This window comes from Gekko japonicus, unplaced genomic scaffold (assembly GCF_001447785.1).
Source record: "Gekko japonicus isolate JY-2015 unplaced genomic scaffold, Gekko_japonicus_V1.1 scaffold2133, whole genome shotgun sequence".
Taxonomy (NCBI): Eukaryota; Metazoa; Chordata; class Lepidosauria; order Squamata; family Gekkonidae; genus Gekko; species Gekko japonicus.
In genome coordinates, this window is record NW_015163153.1 from 244,363 (window position 1) to 254,907 (window position 10,545).

General features: G+C 48.0%; 1 protein-coding gene across 1 annotated transcript in view; it reads left to right on the top strand.

Moving 5' to 3' along the window:
• RSPH3 (radial spoke 3 homolog (Chlamydomonas)) overlaps positions 1-10,545 on the top strand; it is a 57,773-nt gene that overhangs the window by 44,903 nt on the left and 2,325 nt on the right. Inside the window, exon 9 of the mRNA XM_015407053.1 lies at positions 1,153-1,239. Coding sequence (XP_015262539.1) covers positions 1,153-1,239 — 87 coding nt within the window. The remainder of the gene's footprint in view (positions 1-1,152; positions 1,240-10,545) is intronic.

Sequence of the window (10,545 nt, forward strand, 5' to 3'; positions counted from 1 at the left end):
GTTAAAGCGCTTAGGGCTCTTTAGGTTGGAGAAACGACGGCTGAGGAGTGATACGATCGAGGTTTATAAGATTATGCATGGGTTAGAGAAAAGTCCTTTTCTCCCTTTCTCACAATACAAGAACTTGTGGGCACTCAATGAAATTGCTGAGCGGTTGGGTTAGAATGGATAAAAGGAAGTACTTCTTCACCCAAAGAGTGATTAACACATGAAATTCACTGCCACAGGAAGTGGTGGCAGCTTCAAGCATGGACGGCTTCAGAGGTCCATCAGTGGCTATTAGCCACAAGGTATAGATAGGGACTCTGGGGCAACTGATGCTCTGTCTTCTTGGTGCTTGGGAGGGGGGGTCAACAGTGGGAGGGCTTCTAATGTCCTGGCCCCACTGATGGACCTCCTGATGGCACCTGGTATTTTTGGCCACTGTGTGACACAGAGTGTTGGACTGGATGGGCCTTTGGCCTGATCCAACATTCTTATGTTCTTATGTAAGGTCCCAGGTTCAGCCTCAACAGCTGTGAAAGAAAGCCACGCTTTGGTTTCTCTAAAACCGGACACAGACCCAGGGGGAGAGGGTCAGATATAGTCTAGTGTTCCCTCTCAGCTGAGTCAGTGTGAGCTAGCTCACAGTTTTTTAGCCTCCGGCTCATGCATTTTTTTTCTCAGTTCAGGAAGGATGGCTCCAGAGCAAACTGATTTCTGCAGTAGCCAAATCACTCGCTCACTACTTGAATGCCAGTAACTCACAAAGTTGGATTTTTGCTCACAGGACTCCACGGCTCAGAGGGAGCATTCACATCATCATGTGTTTAAATGAACTTTGAATAGTTGGGTCAGACCCCGTTGCTCTGTTCCAGGGTGCTGGCCTTTAGTGCAAAGAGCCTTCTCCTGATGAAAGAGCCTCTTGCGTCAGGGGATGGCTCCTTGTAACCAGGTCCACAGGATCGGGCCCATTATATTCTGCATTTATCCTTGACAACTGGTTTCGAAGCATCATCCTTGCAGCGTGTAAGTGCCAGTTCTCTGAGGGCTGACAATGCTCTCCAGATCTGGAGGACATTTGTTTCACCAAGCGCCCTGTTGCTGTTTAGCACTGTCAGGAATGTTGGTTGAAATAATCCCATTCACGTTCCATTTTTTTGCATCGCGCAGATATCGAAACCGAATACTTACCGTGGTTGATGGACAAAGTAGAAGAGATCGTAGAGAAGAGGGTTCTGGGAGGAATCATGACAGACAGTAAGTTAAACTCTGTTTTATACTGCTGCTGGGAGATTATTTGCTTTGATGTTTTTTTAAAAAACGAACAGTGGGTTATAAATTTCCCAAAATAATGCCTGGGTATTAAGCAGTGGTTGCTATTTCGGGATGACTCAATTTCCCATCATTCCAGAATTCTCATTTATGCAGCATACCTTTAATTATTGTATCATTAGGCTGATTCTGCACTGGCTTTTCCCTCTGTTGTTATACCAAACCCACCTCGGGACAGAAATGGCGCAGCTCAAAACCACATTCAGATACCCCAGGGCAGCGCCGTACTCACTGCAAAGTCACCCCTGAAGGGCCATAAATCTATGCAGAAGGTACCATAAAACCCAATGATCAAAGGAAGCGAAAGCGGCATGCAGTGTGGAGGGTACCATAAAATCCGATGCTCAAAGAAAGCGGAAGCGGCATGCAGTGTGGAGGGTACCATAAAATCCGATGCTCAAAGAAAGCGGAAGCGGCATGCAGTGTGAAGGGCACCATAAAATCTGATGGTCAAAGAAAGTGAAAGCGGCATGCAGTGTAGAGGGTACCATAAAATCCGATGCTCAAAGAAAGTGAAAGTGGCATGCAGTGTAGAGGGTACCATAAAATCCGATGCTCAAAGAAAGCGGAAGTGGCATGCAGTGTAGAGGGTACCATAAAATCTGATGCTCAAAGAAAGTGAAAGCGGCATGCAGTGTAGAGGGTACCATAAAATCTGATGATCAAAGAAAGTTGAAGCGGCATGCAGTGTAGAGGGTACCATAAAATCCGATGATCAAAGAAAGTGAAAGCGGCATGCCGTGTAGAGGGTACCATAAAATCCGATGAGCAAAGCAAGTGAAAGCGGCATGCAGTGTAGTGTTCCCTGTAAGCGGAGTTAGTGTGAGCCAGCTCACAGTTTTTTAGCCTCCGGGCTCACCCGTTTTTGTCTTAGCTCAGGAAGTATGGCTCCTGAGCAAACTAATTTATGCAGTAGCCAAATGGCTGGCTCACAACTTTAATGCCAGCAGCTCACAAAGTAGAATTTTTGCTCACAAGACTCCACAGTTTAGAGGGAGCATTGGTAGAGGGTACCATAAAACCCAGTGATCAAAGAAAGCGACAGCGGCGCACAATGCAGTGGGGGAATTTCTGTTCCAAGGTGGGTTTGGTATAACAACGGAGGGAAAGGCCGATGCAGAATCACCCATTAGAAGAATTTCTCAAATTAATTCTAGAGGGTAGCCATGTTGGTCTGCCCAGAACAGTTAGAGTCAAGCCCAGTAACATGTTAGAGAGGAGCTGCGGTGGCTCAAGTGGCGAAGACGCTGAAACTGCAGGCTGTGGAAGGTCGGTAGTTCAGCAGTTCGAGACCCGGGTGCCGCATGATGGAGTGAGCTCCCGTCTCTAGTTCCAGCTCCTGCCAACCTAGCAGTTCGAAAGCAAGAAACCCTAGAGTCGGATTCGACTGGCTTTCGAGCAAGGGAAACCTTTACCTTTTTAACATGTTAGAGACCAACAAGATTTCCAGGGTATAAGATTTCGAAAGTCAAAGCTCAGGGACCATGGACTCTCAAAATCTTACACCCTGGAAATCCTGTAGGTTTCTAAGGTGCTGCTGGAGTCAAATCTGGCTATGCAGGTTCTGTTCTTGAGTCATCTGCCTCGCCAGCCGCACGATGACCATGTGTCCACTCAATACAACCTGACATACAACCACATTGAGCTTGCTTCTGTGTGGTGTGTTTATCCGTGCAGACCACTGGAAAGCAGTCTTCCTGGGAAGGAATGTCAACCCAGCTGTGTACATATTTGCATCCAAGTTTCTCCTTTGCGACACTTTCTCTATGGAACGTGAATGCTGTTGGGGGGGGGGGGTTGGGGGGAGAAAGAATCAAGGGATCTGTGATGCATTGTCAGCCACACCAAGGTAGGGTTACCAAGTACCTACCGTGAATGGGCGGGGGACACATGCTTTCCCGCCAGAACATTCATGCCTGTAACGCACCCGCATTGCACTATGCTGTCGCCCAGACGTGATGTCAGCACGCTGGGCACGTAGCCGGGCGACGCTCTGGCACTGGGGCTGCAAACGCAACGGTACCATCGAGTTTTCACCCCCATTGCCAGAGCGTCGCCCGGCTACGTGCCTACATCACGTCTGGGCAACGGCATAGTGCAGCGCATGTGTTTTCCGTGTGGGAATGATCCCGCCAACAACTATGTGTCCCCCGCTGATTCGCGGTAGGTACTTGGTAACCCTATGCCAAGGGCATTGCTCGAAACAAAATTCTGGATGCAAACAATGGACAGGCCCATAGCCAGGAATTTTGGGGCTTTGTGGGGCTGATCTTTTTCTAGTGGGGCTGAAGTCCTCCGTGCAGGAAGAAAAGCCAGAATTCTAAGGATTATGACTCAGCTACTGTGGAATCGAGCCTTTTAAAATCAAAGCGTAGAGGCTTTTGCAAATCTTAGCCCCAGAGTGTGACAATAGAAAGTTCTCAGCTGCTGCAAGTTAATCACTTCTGCCAGCCTAAGCAACAGTTCTGAGAACAAGCCGGCAGGTGCGGGTGATGACTTCTGTAGTCAAGAAAGCTAACAGGCAGAAAAGCTCTCTTAAAGGAGACCAGTTTCTTGACACAGAGTCAGAAGGGATCCTAGAGGTCACCTACTCCAACCCCCTTGCTCAGTGCGGGAATTAGTCAACTACAGCACCCCACTCAGCTTAAAGGAGTGCACGCCTTTTTAAAAAATGTTTTAAAATGACTGAACAAAGCATTTACAGGAGAATTTTTTGGGGGCTGTGCCTTTAAGAAAGGGGGCAGAGCCTCCAAAAGCCGCACCATAACCATGGGCCCGACAATGGAACAGTGGGGGAATCTTAATGGCTTGTTTCCCTTTTGGAAGCAAGCAGTTGGATGCTGTGGATATGACCCACGAGGAGCTCAGGGTGGGTAACGATAATGTAAAATACAACACAAAACCAAATTAAAACAACAATATAAAATGCCATACTCGTAAGTACCATGTCGGCTCTGATGGAACCATATCAACAGTAGTGGAAGATTTAAGATGTTAGGATCCAGGCCGCTGGTGGGGTCGGTCGCAAAGAGGCCTACCGCCTCAACCAAAAGCCCAGTGGAAGAGCTCCGTCTTGCAGGCCCTGCGGAATTGTAATAAATCCCGCAGGGCCCTGATCTCACTCGGGAGCTTATTCCACCAGGCAGGGGCAAGGGTCGAAAAAGCCCTGGCCCTGGTCGAGGCAAGTCGGACGTCCATGGGGCCGGGGACCACCAAAAGATGTTGACTGGTGGACCTTAGTGCTCTGCGGGGCTCATATGGGGAGAGGAGGTCTTCTCGAAGGTATGCTGGCCCCTGGCCGTATAGGGCTTTGAAGGTAAGTACCGACACCTTTAAAGCCCTATACGTCCAGGAGCCAGCATACCTCGGTAGTCCCCGGCCCCAGGGACATCTGTCTTGCCTCAACCAGGGCTTTTCAGCCCTGGCCACTGCCTAGTGGAATGAGCTCTCAAGTGAGATCAGGTCCCTGCGGGATTTACTACAATTCCACAGGGCCTGTAAGACGAAGCTCTTCCACCAGGCTTTTGGGTGAGGTGATAGGCGCCTCGGGAGCTGCGGTGGCTCAAGTATCCCTGATGGATTAAAGTACCCTGGTCCTGCTCCTACATTTAAGAACATAAGAACATAAGAGACGCCAATGTTGGATCAGGCCAAAGGCCCATCCAGTCCAACACTCTGTGTCACACAGTGGCCAGAAATACCAGTGCCATCAGGAGGTCCAGCAGTGGGGCCAGGACATTAGAAGCCCTCCCACTGTTGACCCCCCCCCCAAGCACCAAGAAGACAGAGCATCACTTGCCCCAGAGCCCCTAGCTATACCTTGTGGCTAATAGCCACTGATGGACCTCTGCTCCATATGCTTATCTAATTCCCTTTTGAAGCCGTCCATGCTTGTAGCACCCACCACTTCCTGTGGCAGTGAATTCCATGTGTTAATCACTCTTTGGGTGAAGAAGTACTTCCTTTTATCCGTTCTAACCCGACCGCTCTGCAGTTTCATGGAGTGCCCACGAGTTCTTGTATTGTGAGAAAGGGAGAAAAGTACCTCTTTCTTTACCTGCTCTTTCCCATGCATAATCTTATAAACCTCGATCATGTCACCCCTCAGTCGTCTTTTCTCCAAGCTAAAGAGCCCTAAGCGCTTTAACCTTTCCTCATAGGGAAAGTGTTCCAACCCTTTTATCATTCGAGTTGCCCTTTTCTGCACTTTTTCCAAAGCTATAATATCCTTTTTAAGGTGTGGTGCCCAGAACTGCACACAGTATTCCAAATGAGGTCTCACCATTGATTTATATAGGGGCATTATTATATTGGCTGATCTGTTTTCAATACCCTTCCTAATAATCCCCAGCATAGCATTGGCCTTCTTTATTGCAGTCACACACTGTCTCGACATTTTCAGTGAGTTATCCACTACAACTCCAAGATCTCTCTCTTGCTCAGTCTCTGCCAGTTCAGACCCCATCAATGTGTATTTATATTTAGGATTTTTGGCTCCAATGTGCATCACCTTGCACTTGGCCACATTGAACCCCATTTGCCATGTTGACGCCCACTCGCCCATCCTTGACAGATCCCCTTGGAGTGCCTCACAATCCTCACTGGTTTTCACCACCCTGAACAACTTTGTATCATCCGCAAATTTAGCCACTTCACTGCTTACTCCCATCTCCAAATCATTAATGAACAAGTTAAAAAGCAGTGGACCAAGTACTGATCCCTGCGGTACCCCACTGCTTACCACCCTCCACTGAGAAAATTGCCCACCTACACTCACTCTCTGTTTTCTATGAACTAGCCAGTTTTTGATCCATAAAAGGACTTGTCCTTCTATCCCATGATTTTTGAGCTTACTTAGGAGCCTTTGATGAGGAACTTTATCAAAAGCTTTCTGGAAGTCAAGGTAAATAATATCTATTGGATCCCCCTTGTCCACATGTTTGTTCACCCCCTCAAAGAACACTAACAGGTTAGTGAGACAAGATCTTCCCTTACAGAAACCGTGCTGAGTCTGCCTCAATAGGTTTTGTTCATCTATGTGCCTACTAATTCTTTCCTTAATAATGGTTTCCACCAATTTACCCGGTATCGACGTCAGACTGACTGGCCTGTAATTTCCCGGATCTCCTCTGGAACCCTTTTTAAAGATGGGAGTGACATTAGCTACCTTCCAATCCTCAGGAATGGAGGCAGATTTTAAGGAAAGATTACATATCTTTGTCAGGAGATCTACAAGTTCACATTTGAGTTCTTTCAGAACTCTCGGATGTATGCCATCTGGGCCTGGTGATTTTTCAGTTTTTAAGTTGTCTATCAGTTTTAGGACCTCCTCTCTCGTCACCTCAATCTGACTCAGGTCTTTCAACACCCCTCCTGAAATCAGTGGTTCTGGAGTGGGCAAGCACTTCTCATCTTCCACAGTGAAGACGGAGGCAAAAAATGCATTTAGCTTCTCAGCCATTTCCCTATCATCCTTCAATACTCCTTTTACCCCTTGGTCGTCCAAGGGCCCCACTGCCTCCCTGGCTGGTTTCCTGTTTCTAATGTATTTGAAGAAAGTTTTATTGTTGGTTTTTACGTTTTTTGCTATATGCTCCTCATATTCCCTTTTTGCCTGCCTGACCTCAGACTTGCATTTTATTTGCCATAGCCTGTGTTCCGTTTTATCAGCCTCACTGTGACTAGCTTTCCACTGCTTAAAGGAATTCTTTTTACTTTTTACAGCCTCCATTACTCTGTTTGTTAACCATGCAGGCTTTTTCCTATACCTGTTTGTGCCTTTCCTAACCTGCGGAATATATATTTTTTGAGCTTCTAGGATCGTAGTTTTAAATAGATCCCAAGCTTCCCCAATTGTTTTGACCCTTTCTACTTTTCCTTTCAGTTTCCTCCCCACGTGTCCCCTCATATCAGAGAAATTACCCCTTTTAAAGTTAAAAATGGTTGTGTGAGTCTTTTTGGCCAATTCTCTATTTGTACAAATGATGAACTCAACAACATTATGATCACTGTTTCCAAGCGGTGCAATCACTTTTACATCTCTCACCAGGTCTTGAGTGTTACTTAGGACCAAATCAAGGATCGCCTCTCCCCTGGTAGGTTCCGTGACCATCTGCTCCATAGCACAGTCATTTAGAGTGTCTAGAAACTCAATCTCTTTTTCCCGGCTAGAACACATATTGACCCAATCAATGTGTGGGTAGTTAAAATCACCTATTATTACACAGTGTTTTTGTCTAGTTGCTATCTTTAAGGCATTCATCATTTTATAATCCTCCTCTATCTTTTGATCTGGTGGGCGATAACAAACTCCCAGTGTTAAGTTTCCTTTTGGCCCCCCTATTTCAACCCATAGAACTTCCAGAAGCGAATCCAATTCACTTAGCCTCTCAATCTTTCTAGACTTTATACCCTCTCTGACATACAGAGCTACCCCACCTCCAACCCTTCCCCCCCTATCCTTCCGATATAATATATAACCGGGAATCACTGTGTCCCACTGATTTTCCTCATCCCACCAAGTTTCAGAAATACCCACAATGTCTATTTTTCCCTCCGACACCAAGCACTCCAACTCCCCGATTTTACCTCGGACACTTCTAGCATTTGTATAGAAACAGCTGTAATTTCCCTTACAAGTTAAGCCTGCATCCTTCCTCTTGCTATCTCGAGTCGTTGTCCGGCAGTCCATGTCACCAGCCATGGCCTCTGTGGACAATTTCAATCCACCTCCCTGTAGAAAAGCAACCGGTACCCCCTCACCTCTCTCAGATGAGCCAACCCGAACCAGAGACTTTTCATCTCCTGTCGGCTTTCCCCCAATATTCAGTTTAAAAGCTGCTCTGCCACCTTTTTGATTTTAAGTGCCAGCAGCCTGGTTCCTTCTCGGGACAAGTGGAGACCGTCTCGCCTGTACAGCTCCCTCTTGTTCCAAAAAGTATCCCAGTGCCTAACAAACCTGAACCCTTCCCCCCTACACCATCGTCTCATCCACGCATTGAGACTCCTGATCTCTGCCTGTCTCTCCGGCCCTGCGCGTGGAACAGGTAACACTTCTGAGAAGGCTACCTTGGAGGTCCTGGACCTAAGTTTCCTGCCCAGCAGCCTAAATTTCTCCTCCAGGACCTCACGACTGCATTTCCCCACATCGTTGGTGCCGACATGCACCACGACCACTGGCTCCTCCCCAGCACTATCTACCAGCCTATCTAAAACACGCGTAATGTCCGCTACCTTCGCACCAGGCAGGCAAGTCACCATACGGTCAGTACGCGGGTTCGCCACCCAGCTGTCTACCTGCCTAAGGATCGAATCACCCACTACCAAGAGCCCCCCTCCCACCCTGCTCAGGGATGGTTCCTTGGTGCAAAAGGAGAGCCGCTCACCAGCTGGGGAAGAGGTCCCTTCTGAGGGCACATTCCCCTTATCCTCAGCACGGTGCCCTGTTTCCCCTAGACCCTCATGCTCCCTGACAGCAGCGGGGCTGCCAGATCCAGAGTGGGACGTAGCTAACAAGTCCCCGAGAGTCTTTTCTGTGTGCCTAGCTGACTGTCTCTGCTTCTCCAGGTCAGCCACCTTGGCCTCAAGGGAGCACACACGTTCCCTGAGAACCAGGAGCTCCTTGCACCGAGGACACACCCAAGACTTCTGCCCAGTGGGCAGATAGTCATACATGTGACACTCCGTGCAAAACACTGGATAGCCCCCAACCCCCTGCTGGCATTCTGGCTTCATAATTCTTTTAAAATAAATAAATATAATCCCCCTTTTAAACCCTTGGTATTTATGTGGTTTTTGTTATCAAAGTCAAATTATTTTACGGGAAAGACAAAGAGCCTAGGGCCTTGTCTTTCTGGCTCTTTTTGGGCTTCTTACAGAGCCCCTAGTCTAAGAGTCCCTAGGCTAAGAGCCACAGGCAAAGAGCCCTTTAGCTCGCCCTTCGTGCCTCTGGCAAGGTGCTTCCTTAAATAGAGGCCTCCCCCAGCAGAGGTCAGGCAGCAGCTATTCAAATTCAAATTCACCCAGGCACTCAATCACAGGCAAAACAATGCCCCTTCCACTTCCTCTCAATTACAGGCAATCCCAGTCAAACAATGCCCGTTCCTCTCCCACACTCAATCAGCCAGGACTCTGCAAGAACTCTAAGTGCTTCCACACACTGCTAAACACAGTTTTCCCACAAAATATCCTTAGCTGAATTCTCTCAGCTGAAAGCAAGTAAAAGAAACCCACTCACCTCTTTCACAGCTCTCTCTCTTCAAGACCCGAGTGCCGCATGACGGAGTGAGCTCCCGTCTCTAGTTCCAGCTCCTGCCAACCTAGCAGTTTGAAAGCAAGAAATTGCAAGTAGATAAATAGGTACCCCTTCGGTGGGAAGGTAACAGCGTTCCATGCGCCTTGGTGTTTAGTCATGCTGGCCACATGACCATGGAAACGTCTTCGGACAGCGCTGGCTCTTTGGCTGAAATGGAGATGAGCACCGCAACCCTAGAGTTGGATTCGACTGGCTTTCGAGAAAGGGAAACCTTTACCTTACCAACGCCTTGAAATGGACCCGAAATTCGATAGGCAGCCAGTGCAGTTGGGGAGTCCTCCTTGAACTGGAGGAAAGAGCCATCCACGTGATCCCGTCCATAACCAAGCAATTTAGAGTATACGGGGAGAAAATAGGATGAGTAAAACTTCAGAATTTCACATCTCTCTCGGTTTCTTTTTAGTAATAATCAGGGGTCTTTTCGTAGAAAAAGAGCTGCAGGAGCTCATTAGCATATGGTATGCTAATGAGCTATGAGGCGATTAGCATATGCCACGCCCCCTGACATCACCGGAAGTGATGTCAGAGGGGGGAGCAAAAGGGGGGAAGGCATCTTCAAAAGCCTCCCCTTCCCTTTCCCAGCGGGCCTGGGGGGGGGGGGGAAGCAAAGAGTTGGGCCGCAGAAGGAGGAAAGAGGGAAGGAAAGAGAGAGAGTAGAAAGGGGATAAAAAGAGAAGGAAAGAGGGAAAGAAAGAGAAGGAAAGAAGGAGGGAAAGAAAGAAAGAGAGAGAAGGGAAGAAGGATGGAAAGAGGAAAAGGAGAGAAGGAAAGGAGGGAATGAAAGAAAGGGAGAAGGAAGGGGAAAGAGAGGAAGGAAGGAAGGGAAAAAGAGAAAGAAAAGGAGGGAAAGAAAAGGAAAGGAGGGAAAGATGGCAAAGAGATGGAGGGAGGGAGGGAGGCTCTCCCACCCACCCCCA